Source organism: Biomphalaria glabrata, chromosome 15, assembly GCF_947242115.1.
Source record: "Biomphalaria glabrata chromosome 15, xgBioGlab47.1, whole genome shotgun sequence".
Classification (NCBI taxonomy): domain Eukaryota; kingdom Metazoa; phylum Mollusca; class Gastropoda; family Planorbidae; genus Biomphalaria; species Biomphalaria glabrata.
In genome coordinates, this window is record NC_074725.1 from 30,015,108 (window position 1) to 30,036,216 (window position 21,109).

General features: G+C 36.2%; 1 protein-coding gene across 8 annotated transcripts in view; it reads right to left on the reverse strand.

Moving 5' to 3' along the window:
- The window catches only part of LOC106078450 (guanine nucleotide exchange factor DBS-like), a 141,601-nt gene that overhangs the window by 79,924 nt on the left and 40,568 nt on the right, over positions 1-21,109 (reverse strand). For 4 of the 8 annotated variants that reach the window (XM_056012206.1, XM_056012202.1, XM_056012204.1 and 1 more), the window contains 4 exons: positions 17,146-17,208; positions 11,801-11,884; positions 9,362-9,476; positions 1,696-1,786 (listed from right to left, as the gene is read on the reverse strand). In XM_056012206.1, the coding sequence (XP_055868181.1) occupies positions 1,696-1,786; positions 9,362-9,476; positions 11,801-11,884; positions 17,146-17,208 (353 nt within the window). Of the gene's footprint in view, positions 1-1,695; positions 1,787-9,361; positions 9,477-11,800; positions 11,885-17,145; positions 17,209-18,103; positions 18,309-21,109 lie in introns of those variants that run through there. The other 4 variants (XM_056012209.1, XM_056012203.1, XM_056012205.1 and 1 more) reach the window with 2 other exon arrangements.

Below are 21,109 nucleotides of genomic sequence, written 5' to 3' on the forward strand. Positions count from 1 at the left end.
GTTAATCATCAAGGTAATCTAGGAGGCGCATAGGCTGAGCGGAAAAGTGCTTGGCTTCCAAACCGGAGACAGGGGTTAGAATCCTGGGATTTTTTATTTCAAGATCTTCGGGCGCCTCTGAATCCACCCAGCTCTACTTGACATTAGTTGGGGAAAAAGTAAAGGCAGTTGGTCGTTGTGTTGGCTACATGACACCCTCGTTAACCGTAGGCCACAGAAACAGATGACTTTTACATCATCTGCCCTATAGACCACAAGGTCTGAAAGGGAAACTTTTTATCAAGGTAATCTAGTTCAGTCATTTTTCACATGTTTAAACATCACCTGCACCTATCCCTTAGTCTGTTGAACCATTAGGGCACCACACAAGATCTGTTAATCCTCTTTCTCCCTTCCTCTCTGTATTTTGATAGAATTTCATTCAATGACAGGCCTGTCCATTTTTGTATGTTGTCTTTCTATCTCTTTCTTTGTCTGCCTATTCTTATTTTTCCTGGTACTGTTCCCTGAAGAAAGGCCTTTGCAAACCCTGAAGACCTTGTGATGTTTAAACATAAATACTTCATATTTTTATTGGGAGTGTGGTAAAGCGCTTGGCCCCACTGGTCTTGGGTTCAAATCTCTATGAAGGCAAGGATTGTGAGCTTCTACATTTTCAGGATGCTGAGTTCACCCAGCTCTATTGTGTATGTGACATTAACTTGGGAAATTAAAGATGATTAGTCAATGGGCTGGCCAAATGACACCCTTGTTAACCATCGGACATAGAAACTGATGACCTTTACTTCATCTGCGCTATAGATCTCACAGTCTGAAAAGGGTACTTTAACTTTATATTTTATATGTATCAGATATCCATAGAAACAGATGACCTATACACCATCAGCTCTATAGATCTCAAGGTCTGAAAGGGGTACTGTAGCTTTATTTTTTATATGTTTCAGATATTCTTATTTTATATGTATCAGATATTATTATTTTATATGTATCAAATATTATAATTTTATATGTATCAGATATTATTATTTTATATGTATCAGATATTCTTCAAATGAGAAACTTAATCTTATACAAATCTATTCTATAATCTAAAATCTAAATTATTTTCATTTCTTTTTTAACTTCTGAATGGACTGCCAAATAGAGGTATAAGTAACTTCATAACCTTTTTTTTTAAAGTTAATAAATTCAGACACTTGTGGTAAGTTCCTACCCTTGTCCTGCTTCATTTAGAAAGTTTATGCCATTTAACAGTGAATTACTAAAAAGTGCACATTATTCATAGCTTGATATTTCAAATAAATTGAAATTAGAGGTACAGAGATACAGAGCTCTCGTAATATTTTCAACACACTTAAAGTGAAGATAATATTTTTTTGTTTTATAGGTATCAGCTGTTCGTTCAGAAATGAAGATTATTTTGTCCCATTCCAGAGCTCTCGTATGACTTCAGAAAATGGTAGTAGGTAGGGTTCAAACTCGATACCATTGCATCAACAGTCTCAAGCCCATACCACACGACCAGGCACAGTTATCACATGTCAACAAGTAAACAATGCATGCAGACAAGAATTATTTGTACTTGAGGAATTTCATGGGAAGATTTTTATAGAAGGAAAAAGTAATTTAAAGATAGATTCTCTTAAATTGAATATATAATACTAATATAAATATAAATTCTTTTTTTAAACTTACAGATAGTTTGAGTAGAATGGCTTTTACCGCTCCCCAGCTGTCCTGTCTTCTGTCTATCACAATCACAAAGCCTGCTTCTGATTCATGGAGTCTGTCAATCAAAATAATTAAAAACATTGTATATTGTATACATCCTTCTATAAGGTTCAGAGACATGGAGTCACTAAAACAAAAAGGAAAAGCTCCAGACCTTTGTTAACAAATGCCTATGCTGGATATTAGGTTGGGCAGAAAAGATAACTCAATTTGTGGAAGAGAACCAGACAAAAGCCTATAGCACAAGATATCAAAAAGCGAAAATCGAGCTGGATAGGGCACACCCTGCAAAAACCAGCTACCAATGTTACAAGGCAGGCAGTTGATTGGAATCTGCAAGAAAAGAGAAAAGTGGGCAGACCCAAGTAAACCTGGAAGAGGTCAGTCATCAGTGAAGCTGAGGGTACTGGAATGACATGGGGGCAGATGAAGAAAGCTGCTCAGAACCGAGTTTGGTGGAGAGGTGTAGTTGCTGCCCTATGCACCTCTGGGAGTGCACAGAATTAAGTAAGGAAGTAATATTGTATATAATTTAGAATCGCTATTTTTGTGTTTTTGAAACTCTTTCCTCATTAATGAGATTCGACCAGAGACACTTCAGCTTGCTATGATATTATAGCGTTGCAGAGTACAAAATCTAAGCTATAAAAATTATATTATCTGGAGGAACTTCTTTTATGAATCATGAAATGAAACCTTGAAAAAATTTGATTTTACAGTATATAGGCTTCAATGAAATTTTAATTAACCAATATTTGTATTTATGAAAATTAGAAACAGCAGTAGGCCTAAGATCTTGAGGTACACCTGAGTTTACAGAGTTTGTGTTGATATGTAACCATTTATTCTTGCTGTTTCTGTACTTATAGCAAACATTTTAAAAAACTGCACACTATATGCGAAAAATTTATTTTTCCAGGGATTTCAGCTCTTCTGGCTTCAAAAAGATATACCTTATACTGACTTATCAGATATTTTGGAATATCACCGGAAAAGTTATATTTGTTTTTCCATCGTCATATCTAGCATGAAAAGGTTTCAGTAACGTGGCCAATTTTATAATAAAAACTGGAAATCACAATATAATATTAAACATAACTTAATTGAAGCCTGATATTGAAATTTCATTATCAAAACAGCCCTTAATTAGGTGTTTTTGTTGGGTGAATTCATGTGATAGGCCTACATATTAAATTATAATTTATTAATAAATTTATTTATGACTTAGAAATCTGTTTTAAAAAAAAAACATTTGAAGTTGATAAATTTTCAAAAATGCACAATGCTAAGCAGGGGTCTACCAAAAAATTTAAAAATATAAACATGGCAAGGGGTCTAGAAGAGAAAAAAGTTTGGGAACCACTGGTATAGACCTAGCCCTATATCGAAATCATATAAAATAAAATGAGCATTTTGTTTTAATTTGAATTTCATTCATAAATTCAATTATTTATACACCACTTAGAATTAAGAAATCAGTGGGAAAAAAACACATTGAAAGCTGATGAATTTTCAGAAATACATAATGATAATCATATGATAATATTAAGTAAGCAGTGGTCTGCCGAAAACTGGAAAACAGGGCAATGCCCGCTACAAGAGAAAAAAAGTTTGGGAACCTTCAAGTTCAACCACTGCCACTGGAGGCACTGGTCTACTCTGAGTCTAAGACTAAGACTTAAGTAAATCTAGATCTATCTATAAAAATATATAGATATAGAGACACTAGGACTAGTAGGACTCTAGACTAGAGTCAGTCTAGTCCTACTTAGCCTACTAATCTATAAGTATAACATAAGTTAGTATAAGTATAATATTAATATGCCTACTAAAGTTGTCTAAACTTCTAAAGTAATAGCTCAGTCGCACTAAAGTCCTTTACTTTAAACTTTAAGCAGTTTGAACGTACGGACTTTCTTTGCTTCTCAAATCAGGATTTAAAAACTAAATTTTAACATCACAGAACATGTTGAAATCTTTGATATATCCAGATGATGATAATTTTAGATCTAATCTCGATCTAGATTCTGGTTAGATCTAAAAAAAAAAAAAAAATGCGAAGCTTAAACAAAATTCAATATTGATTTATTTTATTTTCAGCGTAGGAGAATCTCACATCTGCTCTCTACATTTTCATACAAATTGTATAGGCCAGTTTAAATCTGCTCAGACGGAGCATTATTACCATGGCAAGCTACGTACAATAATAGGCCTATTTTTTCATTCCCGTAAATGAAGGATTTAGATATCTAGATTTACATCAAAGTTAAAGAGCCAAAAGTTGGGGAAAAAATGTTTTATAAATAACACCACGCTTCTTCAATCTTTTGGGAGGATGTTGGAATAATTTTCCATGAAACATAAATCAGACTCCATATTAGGCCTACATTCAATTGAATTTTTTTTCTCAACCAGTAGAAATCTCTTGGAGTGATGACAATAGCAGAGCGAAGGTGCTAAATTATTATTTTTTGTTCCATACGCTAGGACACATTTGCACAAATGCTCCTTCTTCCCTAGTGCTATTAGATCGTGAAATGGGTTGCCTGAGTCAGCCAGTAAAAACAATGTCTTGGCAGAATTTCAGTCATTGCTTAACACGCATGACTAGATTGATCTAGGGACACTCGCAAGGCGTAATCATCTTCCTATTTGAAGTAACGTCTGTATTTTATAAGATAAGTAAAAATGACATTATTAAAAATAATACGAATATTTATAAAATGAATTAAAATTAAGAGAACTCTTTTCACCCCACAAGTAAGATCTTTATACCATATTCGCGAGAGGTGTCTCAGCAAAATGGACTAAAATGGCCTCAAGATGCATCCGCCAATGCGACTCTAAACCGTTTTGCAACGTTGGATTCTCCCAAGCCTAAAGACGTATTTTTCGTGTCCAAAACAGGCCCACTTAAAGAAGTTGGATTAACGATATTCAAGCCCGTAATCTTCAAATACAAAAACAAAACCTAATAAAATAAAATACTCAGACACAAAGTTAAAGGCACATTCCTCGTTCCATATGCTAGAACAAATTTGTACAAATGGTCATTCTTCCCTAGTGCTATTAGAGTATGGAATAAGTTGCCTTAGCCAGCCAGGAAAATTGGCAGAATTTAAGTCATTGGTTAACATGCATGACGCGTAGTACGTAATCATCTTCTTTATAAGATAAGTTATCTCCTGTTACTAAACCTAGATGCACGCATACGCAGCATACGTGAGGGCAAATACTACAAATACTTTGTAGGCCCATAATGACACCATTTTCTGGTCTCCTACGTTTTGCATACTTGCTATCAAAGGAAGAATTTCAAATTAAACATTTTTTTTAAAATAACATTTTAAACACAGTAAGAAATATATTGGCCTACTTTCTATTTGCCATTATTTTTAAAACAACGGACATGATCAATTTTGGCAGAATTTCCCATTTTAGAAGCTTACTTGTGTGTGTGCGTGTGTGTATGTAAAACTTCAAAACCTCTAAGCCTGGAAAGCCTAAACGAGACCGGGTTTTTGCATACCATCAAATATTTCCCTCAGACATTTGAAAATCTCATTACTTTTGAAAGAGCCACGTTCGTCTACGAAGACTAGTCACAAACGCAGATTTGAAATGTTTTTTTTAATAGGGCAATATGTCATCTTCTGACAATGGTTCTAACTATTTTATGATGTATCCCAGTTCTAAAGGAGTTTATCAGTGGCGCAGCAATGGGTTTGGGGGCCGGAATGGGGGGGGGGGGGGCTTAGCCTCTACATCATGACATGAGATAATGGCGTAATATTTAATATTTAATGTAAAAAAAATTCGAACACTCATTTGGTGGCCCCCCTCAAATGGGGGCCAAGGTAGATTTTCAAATTCTTCCCCCTCCCATCCACCCACCATAACTACGCCACTGGAGTTTATCTTCCATTTCATCCGTTTGTCTTACGAGTTTCGGGGCGATGTTTCCATAATTACGCCCTAGGAAATAATAATGGACAATGCTCAATTTCAGGACTCGTAACGATGACAGTCCGAAGCACGTACCATACGACGGCCCACATGAGGTTAGATATTTATAGTAATAACTTAAGTGAGGCAACTCAACGAGGCACATAGACATTTATTTACACGACACCACAGGTACACAAAACAACATCTATCTTAGGCACAATCTCTTCATCTTGGCTCTCTACTTGGGCGGAAATCGTTCTCCTCTAATGTTGACATCCTTTTCAGTCCAATCTATAACTGTGCGCACCATCAGCGCTAGCTTGGATGGCGGTGCGCACGGCAGGGTTATGACAACATGTTTGGTAATTTTCTATAAGTCACTTGAAGTCTGAATCATGTATGGCAAGATAGGACAGTACAAGCTCATTCACTACATGACATACTAAGAAGAAGAAGAAGAAAGATACTCCTTCTTATTACAAATACTCTCCACAACAGGTTCTAGAGTCAACCGATCACTTAATATTCTGGGATAGGCCTATTTTGACTGACAAAACGGGGGAATTAAACCGACCTGATCTGCTGTTTATTGATATAAAATTTAAAAAAAAAACAAGGTTACAAAGACAGTTTGTGTGGAAACACAAACTGAAAATCGGCACCCGAAGTGATCCACCCAGGCAGGTAAAAAGTCAGGTTTCAATAAAATCAGAATGAAATTCTATCAAAGACAAATGATAGAGAAGAATGGATTTAAAAAGGTTGTCAGGTCTTGTGTCGTGCCCCAGCGGTCTGGCAGACCAAGGGATAGGTGAAGGTGAATGTGAAGTTAGATGTGAACCAAAGATGGATGTGTGTTGGGTGTTCGGTATCCCTGCGACATATAAAATACTAATTATTTATTGTTGTTTTAAATAATGTCCAACTTTTATGCATACTAAATAGATTTTTTCTCTTGTAAAAATAGTAAACATTTTTTTGTGTGTAAATATAGTACTTAGTATAATAGAACTTACATAAATTAACAATAAAAATGTAAAAATAATATTTTTTAAGATAACTAATCTACAACCGTCTGCATAAATGTGTTGAAAATATGGTACTTTATTGTCTCGCCTAATAAAGAGCCTCCCGTGTTTGTTACTATTAATAGTGAATAGTTGTAAAAGTGGTGTATTTTTATGAAAAAAATGCTTGCATAAGTGATTTTAAAAAATTAGATTTTTCGCTTTCAGAAAAGAAAAAAGTAGCCGTTGCATCAGAACTTTCAATGGTCTAAAATACTGTGATGTTGGATTTTCACTATCTTTTCTAGTTTACGAGATCTAAACGGGACGGACGGACAGACAGGCCACACAAAACTAAAAGCGTCTTTTCCCCTTTCGGGGACCGCTAAAAAACGACTGTATTTCATATGAAATATGTCAACTAAAAATCATATTTATCTGAAGGCAGCAGAGGTTTGAATTCTGAGTGACGGGCAGGAGGAACTCGTTAGCTTTAGGAGACAACCAACCTTTTGTCCTACATGTTAAGCTCCTAAACGTTATCACCGACAGCACCTCGGGGGTGGGATGGTGATGGCGGCGCGAGACAGCGGGTAGATTGGTCATGAGACCATAAGGTGAAAATCTTCAAAATCACTAACTCAGATTTGATTTCAAAAGAGAAAAGAAATAAAATAGATTCTACAACCAACATTTTAGACACTTGCAGATCTAGGTATTATAAAAGACTAAAGACTGAATCATTTATTTCAAAATAAAATGCTGCACATATTTGAATAACTGGTTGTTGAGCGCAATTTTTATCAAGGATAAATGAAAGATAGATGCTAAATGTTTTCTTGGAGGTTCAGCGAGTGCCGATGTAAATTATTCCGACATCGAATTCCAGCGGTGGTTGATTTTGAAACCAATGCGATGCCAATGCTCAGACATTCTCATCGTATGACCTCAAAACCATCCATTCGAAGTTTTTTTTTTTTTTTTTGTTTTATCTTTTCTTGCGGTGGTTGATTTTGAAACCAGTACGATGCCAATGCTCAGACATTCTCATCGTATGACCTCAAAACCATCCATTCGAAGTTTGTTTTTTTTTTGTTTTTTTTTCTTGTGGTGGTTGATTTTGAAACCAATACGATGCCAATGCCCACTCGTTCTCATCGTATGACCTCAAAACCATCAATTCGAAGCTTGTTTGTTATCGGTTTGAAAGCCTAACCTACAAGAGAGTTTGTGTTTTCTGTCAAGAACTTGTTACTAGCTCTTGATAGCTAGAGTGGTTCTCACCACTTCAAAAAAATATTAATGTATAAAGCTAATATAAGAGATGACGACAAATTAAAGAAACACAATAGTCAAGAATTGTATCAATTATCTCCGACTCCGAACACAAATTTGTATTTGAAATTGATATATTGATATAGAACTGGGAGTTAACCAACAACATTGGAAATAATAGTTGATGTCTACTAATATATCAAGTTAGCCTACGTATAGCCTACGTATACGACAGTAGGGTCTATTATATGTACAAAATAATAATAATAATAATAATATAAAGTGTTCTCTTTAATCTATGTGATTCCAGAAAAAGAATAAAGTAATTACTGAGACATTAATACTTGGCTACGATAAACTTTCTCTGTCTGTCTCTGTTTCCCCTGTACGGATCCTGGAGCCCAACGTCACAGTCTGCGCAGTAGCCTACTAGTGTGATACCGATATTTACTTGTGTAGCAGGCAGTGGTTGCGCTCTATAGATCTACCGTATCTGGCCGTCACCTAACTTATATTTAATATAACACATATAGTCCAATATTTAAACTACATGCTTACATATTACTTCCTAATGTGTCTTTAAACGAATAGATATTAATTAATAATATCGTTTTATCCCGTGCTTTTAAGAATGTGCGCTTATAATACTGTCTCTAATTCAGTCACAAGAAGCACTGGCACTTAATTTCCAACATCAATTCGGTCCAACCGTGTTTATTCCATCTCCCCATTTAGCTCGAGTCGTGCTGTCTTTATGGTCCCTTAAGCTATGTTTAATTCATGCTCTAATTTTGCTATCACCCAGGCTGCTTTCACATTTGATAACTTGTTATGCTCAAATCAAGAGTTATAACACACATGCGAGTCCGCACAGCTTTTCAGACGCTCTTAAAAGAACTGGATATCGCTTTAGTAAATCGTATAAACGTTTATTTACAGGGGAAAAGCTTATCTAATTATTGCCATTGTATAGCTACCATTCTGTCAAGTAAAACAAAAATTAATTAATTAGTACTGGTTGATTAATTCGTTGGTTAATTTTTGGATTGATTTGAGTATCGTCAACGACTATAATTATGCTAAATTTCAGCTTGATCCGAGAATGGGAAGTGGGAAAAAAACATGTCAAAAGTTAATTAGGGGATTAAATCCATATATACATCCTCATTTTTCATTAAGTAGCATTTTTTCCCCTTATTTCTATTTCAAACAAAATAATTATTCACCAATAATTAATTAGCTAGTTGGTTAATTTTATTTAAATTGATTCTGGTCTTGTCAGGTTCAATAAATAATTGAGCAAAGTTTTAAGTTGATATGAGAATGGGAAATGAAAGAAAAAAACATGTTAACAGACGGAGTGAGTTGATATAAGTTTTGTAGAAAGGGGCCATACTTACGGAGTTATTCCGCATAGATACGTCACAACTTTGCCGTAGTCCTCGTCTGAGACCTCGGCCAGGGAAGGCCGAGAAGGAAAGGTCATTATAGGTGCCCCATTCTTGGCTTTCCCACCTGGAGGAGGAAACAGCAAGCATTTATATACATAGTTTCTTAATACCTCAATCTCTGATATATATAAACAATTCTCTTCGTGGCCAAACCATGCGGGACACCACGATGAAAACGTCATGGAAAGATAACTCTTTTATTTCTGCAAGTTGGACTACAGTTACCCCGCGTCACTTTCGCTATGACAGAGAGCGAGGCTCAGATAAAAAAGAGGGGGGGGGGGGACGTATGCTACGCCGTGGGTCGGCTTGTAGTATAGGTATAATGTAGATATAAACTTTCTCAAGCGAATATTACAAGCACGCTGTGTGCTCAAAGACCTTTATAATTTATACTTTGTGTGTTTTTTTTTCCAGTGGCCTACGGTTCACGAGGGTGTCATGTGGCCAGCACAACGACCAACCGCCTTTAATTTTCCCCAACTAATGTCAGGTACCCACTAGAGCTATGTGGACTCAGAAGTCCCTAAAGATCCCGAAATTGAAAATCCGAGTCTTCGCTAGGATTAGAACCCGGGACCACCACTCAGCCACAGTGCCTCAATGTATTTGTTCATTATTTTCTATGGGAATTTCTTTTTTTTTTTCCCCATTTTTCATTGAATTCGCATTTCGCATTGTACTTTTCTTCTTAGTGACGTGACAATGATGAATGAGTTCTCTGTGTTTAGTCATCTGTTTCTCTTCACTTCTTTAATTTTTGAAAGTTTACTGCAGACTGCTCATAAGTAAAGAAATAGTAACGTACCCCCGTTTTCAGGCAGGGTGTCATGTGGCCAGCACAACGACCAACCGCCTTTACTTTCCCCAACTCAAGTCGTATTAGACCCAATAGAGTTGGATGGCCTCGGGGGGCGTCCTTAAAATCTCGAAATTAAATATCCCAGTCTTCATCGAGATTCGAACCAGGGACCTCTCGGTTCAGAAGCCAAGCGCTGTAGCACTTAGACACAACGCCTCCTACAGGCTGCTCATAGGCAGCCTTAAATGGGCCTCCAGTTAGTGTAGGTTATCCCGGCATGATTTAATTCTTTTTTATTTTTACATGCCAAACTTTCTTTGTTAAGAATCCACAACAATGCCCTTATTGTTTCTCTTTTCTTAGTCTTCTTCCTCTCTTTCTACCTCTCTTTTTTTCCCTCTCTCCCTTTCTCTCTCACTCTATATCTCTCTTTCTACTTGTCTATCTTAACCTATACCGTACTCTGAACCTCCCTGAAACATTTTTGCTTCCGTTGACTTTCTCGTAGTTTGGTCTCTCACTCTTTTTCTCTATATCTTGACTTTTCAGTCATTTTCGCTATTTTGACTTTTCAGTCATTTTCACTATCTTGACTTCTCAGTCATTTTCGCTATCTTGACTTTTCAGTCATTTTCACTATCTTGACTTCTCAATCATTTTCACTATCTTGACTTCTCTGTCATTTTCGCTATCCTGACTTCTCAGTCATTTTCGCTATCTTGACTTCTCAGTCATTTTCGCTATCTTGACTTCGCAGTCATTTTCGCTATCTTGACTTCGCAGTCATTTTCGCTATCTTGACTTCGCAGTCATTTTCGCTATCTTGACTTCTCAGTCATTTTTGCTATCTTGACATTTCAGTCATTTTCGCTATCCTGACTTCTCAGTCATTTTCACTATCTTGACTTCTCAGTCATTTTCGCTATCCTGACTTCTCAGTCCTTTTCGCTATCTTGACTTCTCAGTCATTTTCGCTATCTTGACTTCGCAGTCATTTTCGCTATCTTGACTTCGCAGTCATTTTCGCTATCTTGACTTCTCAGTCATTTTCGCTATCTTGACATTTCAGTCATTTTCGCTATCTTGACATTTCAGTCATTTTCACTATTTTGCCATTTCAGTCATTTTCACTATCTTGACTTCTCAGTCATTTTCACTATCTTGACTTCTCAGTCATTTTCACTATCTTGACTTCTCAGTCATTTTCGCTATCTTGACAGCCACGTCTTTTTTTTTTTTTTTGCTATCATGACTTACCAGTCATTTTCTTTACTGATGTCATATTCTCTCTATCCATTTCGCTTCTCTTTTCACTATAGTGATTAATCAAATCTATCAGTCTCTCTCTCTCTCTCTCTCTCTCTCTCATTTATTCACTGAAGCTCTTTGTAGCTAAATATTTTTCTCTCATTCTCCATCTCTCAAACCATCCTTCTATCAATCTATCTCTTTCTCTCTAGCAAGATCTCTCGTCCTACACCAAGATGCCAGTGTTTCATTTCGTTTGTCCATTGTGGACGTCTTGTGTGAACACACCTTAAGAAAACCAAAACAACAAAAGACCAGACGCTCAAGTTGTTGTTTACCTGACAGAACGGCATATTTAGTCTGCAGAAGTGGAGCTACATCGATCACCTTGTACTGCTGCGATGTCTCGTCCATAGCACTGCCTGAGAACATCAAATCAAAACATTATAAACAGCAGCCATGTTAGTTTCAATCACGAATAACTTATTTAGAACCGCATTGCCACAGCTCACAATCAACCTACATCTTCTCATGCACGAGGAATAATTAGAAAACCACCAATTGTACTTAAGGCAGGGGTTCTCAACCTGTGGGTCGCGACCCCCCTTTGGGTCGCCTAAGACCATCGAAAATATGGATTGTTTTTTGTCTATTCTTCTTTTGTTGTATGTGTGTGTGTGTGGGGGGGGGTCGCGGCAGAGTTGGGGGGGGGGGGGGGGGGTGGTTGTATAAAGGGGTCGCCGAGCATAAAAGGTTGAGGACCACTGACTTAAGGGAAACAGTGGGGTTCAGAGGTTTTAAAAAGATTAAACAGCAATGTAATTTCGTTATAGGCTACTATGGATTTTTTTTTTAAATTTTTAATTCGGATTATACTTTAACTAACAATAACACAATAGACAAACACGTTAGCATACGAGACTGTTGAATAGTTAGGGTTAACGTTATCGATAAAAATAGTACTTGATTAATTCCACTGAACATGCAATGTCTATGGAATTAGTTAAAATTTATTACGAGTGATATCAGCAAATAAAGGATGTCTGTGACCATTAAAGTACCATACATTCTGAATTCTACAATAGGTTGTTCTTATGTGCATGCATGCATATATATATATATATATATATATATATATATATATATATATATATATATATATATATATATATATATATATATATATATATATATATATGTATATATATGTATATATGTGTGTATATGTATGTGTGTATATATATATATGTATGTATGTATGTATGTATGTGTGTGTGTGTTTTTGTGTGTGTGTGTGTGTGTGTTTATTTATTTGTATGTCTGTAGAACATAGGATGTAGGTTCACCAGTCAAGAATATTACCTTTTTTTTTTAAATTGGGGAAAAGTTTATGAAAGATCATATATAATTAATGAAAATTTTTCGGGTAGATTATCAGTATACTTTTGAGGTATGTATTTAAAAAAATGATATGTATATATATATTTTTAACTCTATAGCTTTTTGGTTATTATCCTTAGCTATTTTTATTACAGAGAAAAAAAACAACGAATATTAATAAGACTTCCCTTGTTCTGCTCTTTCCACACACTTTTTGTTTCATATTATTGTGTTTTTGTCTCCTTAAAGTTTTTATTTTTCCCTGATCCAAAACGAGGCTATTAATTTTTAAATCAGAGCATTGAACAAGCAACGCATGTACTAACATTCTAGCTAAGGGAGATAAATGAAATCCTACACATTGTCATCTTGGACTCAAAACAAAACAAAAATAAATATTTTTACTACTTCTAAAACTTTTGTGATGTTAAATTAAAAAGATGGAATAAACGTATGCTAATAAAACAAAACTACAAAACAAATTAAAATAAATACATGCAAATAACTAATATTTGTTAAGTGAAAAAATGTGAATAAAAACAAACAAAAAAAAAACATGCATATTTCACAATCATTGAATCAGTGGCGTAGCTAGGTGTGGAAGGAGGGGGGCGAGGGATAATTTGAAAAAACTCCCCAGTCCCCCCAAATGCGTGTTATTTTTACATTAATATTAACTATTACGCAAAATACAGGGGGCCCCCAAAGAGGTCAAGCTCCCGGCCCCCAAATGATGGCAAATTTCTAGCTACGCCATTGCATTGAATCAAGACGATATGCGTGTATACATGTGCCAATATAAGTATCAGGCTATAAAACAAACTGCTACTTCAAAAAATATGTGACAGAAAAGTAAATAGGCTTTTAAGTGGTACTAACTGTCATGCATAGAAAGCAGAGAAATTAAAATACATGCATGTTGATCTACTTTATTAAATAATTCACAGATATGCATGCACTGAGACACGAAACAACGTAATGATATAAAGTAATAGTATTAGTATGATTACATTACAGCTAAATATGAAAAGAAATGCAACCCATCTGTTCGTTTTTACGTGCGTGCTTTTGTTTGTATTTGGCAATTAGGCAATCGCTCTGTTGCCAAAGCTTAGTAGACTCGTAAGATAATAAAACCCATAAAAACACAGTGCCAGAGGAGTATGTGTGGATAGATATCTATATATATTTATTAATCCTGTTTCATTAATCCTTTCTTTCTCCCTCTTTCTCTCTCTTTTCTCTTCTTTCTTCTTCCTCATCTCATTATTATTATTATTATTATTATTATTATTATCTCTTCCGCTCAAAGTGGTTCTCTCTATGTATATGTATCTTTCTTTCTCTGTTTCTCTTTTATCCTCCTCTTTCTCTCTGTGACTCTTTCTGGCACTCTGTCTTTCTTTGTCTCTCTGTCTCGGCCTGTCTCCTGTTATTTCTCTATCTCATTCACTCCATTTCTCTTTATCTCTCTGCTTGTCTATTCTTATCTTATAAGTTTTGAAATTACTTTGAAAAGGAAGATAATTATGTCCTGAGCATTTCATGTGTCAAACTAGTCTTTCTCTCCTTGTCACTGTCTAGCTGTCTCCATAGCTCTATCTGTCGTTCTCTCTCTCTCTCTCTCTCTGTCTCTCTCTCTCGCTTTTTCACTTTCTTTCTCTATATGTCTCGTTTTTTCTCTCTGTTTCTCTCTTTGTCTCTCTCTGTCCCTCTTTCTCGATTTTTCTCTCTCTCTCTCTCTCACTTGTTCACTTTCTCTATCTCTCTCTTATTTTTTCTCTCTGTCCCTCTTTCTCTCTCACTTTCTCGCTTTTTCTCTCTTTCTCTCTCTCTCTCTTTTTCTCTTCTCTCACTCTCTCAATCATGATTAAAAAAAAAGGATATGGGTTAGGATTAGATTAAAAAGGGGAAAACAAAATGAAGACATCATAATATGTTGTTATAACTGTGGTGGCGATGCTGATTGGGGCAGCCGTGGATATAATAAACTGACCCGTGGCCGGTCAGCGTGCACCGAGCGCCATCTTTCATTGACACGATTCTAAACTGGTCACTACTTTACAATCTCTCTCTCTCTCTCTCTCTCTCTCTGTGTATGTGTAATGTTTCTATATCTTTCTCCCAACACTGTTTCTATATCTCCCTAAACCCCCCACTATCAATCTCTCTGTCTATCTCTCCGTCACTTATCTTTCCCCCTATCTATCTATCTATCTATCTATCTATCTATCTATCTATCTATCTATCTATCTATCTATCTATCTATCTATCTATCTATCTATCTATCTATCTATCTATCTATCTATCTGTCTGTCTGTCTAACTATCAATTTGTCTATTTATATTTTTTTTATCTATCTATCTATCTATCTATCTATCTATCTATCTATCTATCTATCTGTCTGTCTGTCTGTCTGCCTGTCTATCTAACTATCAATTTGTCTATTTATCTATCTATTTATCTATCTATTTATCTATCTATCTATTTATCTATCTATCTATCTGTCTGTCTGTCTATCTAACTATCAATTTGTCTATTTATCTTTCTTTCTATCTATCTATCTATCTATCTATCTATCTATCTATCTATCTATCTATCTATCTAACTATAAATGTGTCTATTTATCTTTCTATTTATCTATTTATCTGTCTATCTATTTGTTTGCCCGTCTTTTCGTTCATTTGTTCCAGAGTGCAACTTTTAGAGACACCATTAGCAAAACCTTAATCCTGATTTTCTTGTTTTCCCCCTCCGCATCCATCCAAACATCATTGGCCATTAGATTACTTCCCCTGTTTCTTGTTGTCTCCCGTGTGTCTCTAAGAATAATGGTTGACACAACAGAGGAAGGGAAGAGAAATCTACTTAAACAAAAGACGGGGATGAAAAAGTAGCTATTAGATCTGTATACAGACAGCTTTTAGATCTATATGCAGACATCTTGAAGATCTTTATACAGACAGTTTGAAGATCTATATACAGCCAGCTTGTAGTTCTATATATAGACAGTTTGAAGATCTATATAATGCCAGCTTGTAGATCTACACACAGCCAGATATAAGATCTGCCTAATCCCATAGCTAGCTTGTAGATCTATGGACAGCCAGCTTGAAGATGCAAATACAGCCAGTTTGAATATCCATATACAGCTAGCTTGCAGGTCTATAGAAAGCCAGCTTGAGAATTTATACACAGTTAGCTTGCAGAGCTATAGACCGCCAGCTTGGAGATCTACACACAGCCAGCTTGAGGATCTATATACAGCTAGCTTGCAGATCTATAGACAGCCAGCTTGGAGATCTACACACAGCCAGCTTGAGGATTTATATACAGCCTGCTTTAAGATGTATACTAAAGTCAGGTGGAAACCATAGACTGGAAGGATTCTTTGAAATAATTGGATTTAGAGAAGTACAGTTCAATGCTTTATTTCCTGCTTACATTGATTATTCTTTTTTGTTTCATTGTTTTATTAGGTCCTGACTTTTGATGTTGCTACAAAAAAAAAAATTTAACAAAACAAAGCACAGCGTTCTGTAAGAGGATTCTGTGTATGAGGATTTCAATCTTAACATTCACTTTATAACTATAATTTTATTCAATAAGTAATTGACCAAATCTGACATTATTCAAATTATATTTTATGTTATCTCAATGCAATATTTAGTTATTGTCATTGGGAAGTAAATTGATTATAAAAACAATTCATTCATAGAAATATTTCAAAATGCGTTAACGTTGTTAGTCAAAAAGTAAAGGGTTGGTCAGAGTTATAGGCAGTGGCGTAGCTAGAGATGTGGGAGCCCCATTTTGAGGGGCACCTGCATTTAGACATTCGACATCATGATATGAGATAATGTACCAAATAAATATATGCCTAAACTCCAATAGGTACAGAGATTAATGCAGTCTAGTATTTTTGAATAGCAAGATTACATGGTAGTGGAGTATATTTAATGTAAAAAAAAAAATTAGAACTTTCATTGGGGGGGGGGGGGGACCCTCAAGTGGGACCCGCGATGACTTTCTAATCTGGACCCCCTCCTCCCCCACCCTAGCTACGCCACTGGTTATCAGTTACAGAAAGAAACAACAATGTTAAAAGATTACAAGACAAAACAAGAGGAAGAAAAAGGGGGGGGGGGGGAGGGGGATTAAAATCTATAGTAAGAACCGGGAATTCCCAGGAGAGAGGGGGAAATAATGCAAAAAGGGTGAAAATCAGGATTTTAAACTGGGAATTCCTAGAACTATTTTTTTTTCTGTGCTTTTTTTTAATTAATTTTTTTTTGTGACAAACCTGGGGGCTCATCTTTTGATTCAATTATCACATACTCGTTCATAACATCGTGGCTGAAAGGATCTGTAAAAAAACGCCATTGTTAACAACAAAAGGTACATAATGTCAAAGGGGAGAAAATCCAAAAAAAAAAAAAAAAGTCGATAATATATTAAGGTCATGTTGGGATTAAACCATTATGTTTAGTTGTCAACAAAGTTATAGTGAAAACAAAGATATAAAAAGTCCTCCTTATTCGTATAGAGTATAGCTTTTCATCTATTCATTTTAAAACAATAAAATATTTTTATTTTAATTTTTATGCAAATTTTGAAAACCATCAAAAGAAAAAGAAAATATGTGGAAGGCAGGGGCGGGGACTGATGAGTCACATGCTGCGCAGATATAATTACTATTGACGACTGAAAACCAACTCAGATTTAGTTGATCAATATACAGTAATTATTTCTTCCTTACATTTCACACGCACAGCAAGTCACCCATGCGCGCAAACACCCGCTACACCTGCGGATAAAAGGCGTCAAGTTTGTAATCTTATGATTAATTTGTCGTATTATCTTTTAACCCATTATTTTGTCAATATAAATTATTGAGGTGACTAAATTAAAGCATATAGTTATTATTATTATGTGAAAAACTAACTAATATTCATTCTCTGGCACTGACAGGGTTATTCTACGACTGAAGGAGGCCCACAATATAGTCGGCGGTCTAGTTTACCTATACCTAAGACCGGCCCTGGCAAGACTCACTGAAGTGTACAATATTAAAAAAGACAGGGAGAATTGGCTACGAAATTAGACATTCCCTAACCAAAGACAAGTCTATCTAATTCAGGAGAGAAATCACAGACCAACACCAGTCGTGGTCACCACACCGCACTACCTCAAATATGCAAATGATATTGAACTGTTGGGGTGATGACACCAGAGGGAGACACTATGTGTCTTTCACTGACCTTAAAAAAATGTACATCCTGGGTAAGAAGAAACAAAACTCCACACAGAAGAGCGAAAGAAATTTTTAAAATCTGACCAGATGACAGTGGTTTAGCGCTTGGCTTCCGAACCTGGGGTCCTGGGTTCCAATCTGGGTTTCAATCTCCGTGCAGACGAATTTAGAATTTACGGATTTTAAGGGGGCCACTGAGTTCACCCAACTCTAATGGGTAACTGACTTTTGTTAGGGAAAGTAAAAGCGGTTGGTTGTTGAGCTGGTCACGTGACATCGTTAACCGTTGGCCAAAAGAAACAGATGACCTTAACATCATCTGCCTTATAGATCGCAAGGTCTGAAAGGGGGAACTTTACTCACTAGTTAACCAGACGAAGTATATGACTCACAAAGAAACAAAGAGATAAGAGCTATTTTTAGATTTCAAGGTAAATAACTCTGTGATCGTATTCTTATACTTTGTATTTATATAATGTTTTGAGTTGAAGAGTCCCTCTTGCTCTATTGTAAAACGGAAGTAGGCCTACTGCAATAATGTCAGAACTAGTAGCTTGATACTGATTATATAGTCAAGTGAATAACATCCAGGGTGTTTTTCACAAGGACAACTCTTGCCATTTTCAAAGATGCCATTTAGAGTAACGGAACCTTGCTAAGACGGAAAAGGAAAAGTCTAGGACAGGAAGTGGAAGGAGCAGACTACATTGGGTAGAAGAAAGACAAATATGGCGCCCTCTGTGAGTCTCAAAGGAAGAGGACTTGCATACCTCAATTTCTTGGCGGTATTACCGTTTCATATCACCATTAAGATGAACTAAATCTAGTAACTAGAAGCATTAGTACTATGGTGCCATACAGGATGAAACCATGAGATATATCAATTGTATGAAGACCCACCATAGTGACGGAAATAAAAAAAGAACAGACTACGTTGGGCAGGTCACCTTGAAAGAATGTCAGACAACAGAGGAGCGAAAATCGTATACAGGCAAAAACCAAAAAGGCAGGCGACCCAAAGGCAGACACCGAAAGCGATGGATTGACGATGTGGAAGCAGATCTGAAGCAGCTTGGGGTTAGGGCGTGGAGACGAAAGGCCCAGGAGAGATCTGAATGGAAGGATGTGTTAAAGCAGGCCAGAGCCCTCCATGGATGGATGGATGGATGCATTAGTAATTATTTTCTTACGAAATATTATGGTTTTGGAAAAAGATTTCCCACGCTCACAAACACGCGTTATATCTTAACTAGACGTTCAACTAAGTATTATTTCAAGATGGTGATATCTTTATATATAGCTCGAGATTCCTTGTCGCTGTAATAAACTCTCATTTAAGATCTTAGGAATCAAACGTCTCTTCGAAATAATGCAAGAAAAGGTTCAACCGAGACCAATCATTACAGAAGGCCTGAACGCTGATCTGCAACGTCACAACCTGTGGGCAGTTTAGATAAATAGCCCTTTGCCATGTCACAAATGTGTACGTCGAGCAATTGGTCTAAACTGCCCACAGGTTGTAACGTTGCAGGTCAGTGTTGAGGCGTTCTATAACGAATAGTATCGGTTCAACCATCGAAATATCACGTGATACAAGAATTTATACATACCACATGCATTCAGACATAGACCCTAAAAAAATGTTTCAAAGAACACATTTATCTTTCCCATTCCATTTTCTTGTAATTTCCCAAGGGGTGAAAATAAAATAAATAGGTTGAATGCGCAGGCCAAGGTGGCACAAAGCCGCGCAGTGTTTAGCCAGGACATGGCAACCTAGTCATTATTACAAGGGGCTTTCTTTTTATTTATGACATAACTTTTTTTTAAAGAATACTAATTATTTCGTCTAATCTTTCTTTACAGACGGTTTTTTTTTAAGAAAAGATAATTACGACCCACTCTTATCCATGAGTTAATCGTGCATGTTAAGTAAATACTTAAACTCTGCTGAGTCATTGGTTTTCATGGCTGATTCAGGCAACCCGTTCCATGCTCTAATAGCAGTATGGAAAAAAAAGGTGAACTTGTATGAATTTGTCCAAGCTATGGAATTAGAAATCTGATTCAGGCAACCCGTTCCATGCTCTAATAGCAGTATGGAAAAAAAGGTGAACTTGTATGAATTTGTCCAAGCTATGGAATTAGAAATCTGATTCAGGCAACCCGTTCCATGCTCTAATAGCAGTATGGAAAAAAAGGTGAACTTGTATGAATTTGTCCAAGCTATGGAATTAGAAATCTGATTCAGGCAACCCGTTCCATGCTCTAATAGCAGTATGGAAAAAAAGGTGAACTTGTATGAATTTGTCCAAGCTATGGAATTAGAAATCTGATTCAGGCAACCCGTTCCATGCTCTAATAGCAGTATGGAAAAAAAGGTGAACTTGTATGAATTTGTCCAAGCTATGGAATTAGAAATCTGATTCAGGCAACCCGTTCCATGCTCTAATAGCAGTATGGAAAAAAAGGTGAACTTGTATGAATTTGTCCAAGCTATGGAATTAGAAATGTGCCTTTTGTTACAATGGCGCCGGGTGGTGACTAGGCCTTAGCGTGTTGAGAACCTAAATCTGATGAGCGAATGGCCGCAGATCCGTGGCGCCAAGCTTCAACACCACTGCATTACTTTCATGTTTTATGTAAACCCCACTCACACACACATACACACACCAGTTCACATCCTCATAAACTCACCCCCCTTAACAGTGGTGTAGCTAGGGTGGGGAATGTTGGGGAGAATTTGAAAAGCCCCCCGTGTCCCACTTTGAGGGGGGCCCCCAGGCGAGCGATCGAAATTGTTTTTTACATATAATATTAAATATTATGCAAAATTCAGGGGGTCCAATGGGCTACGCCATTGCCCCCTAAGAAGTAAAAGTTTTTACGCTTCATGGCAATTTGTCAGCCAGGGGCGACACCAAAGTTCGTTTAAGGAAACGGCTGTTTGATGTATATATATATATATATATATATATATATATATATATATATATATATATATATATATATA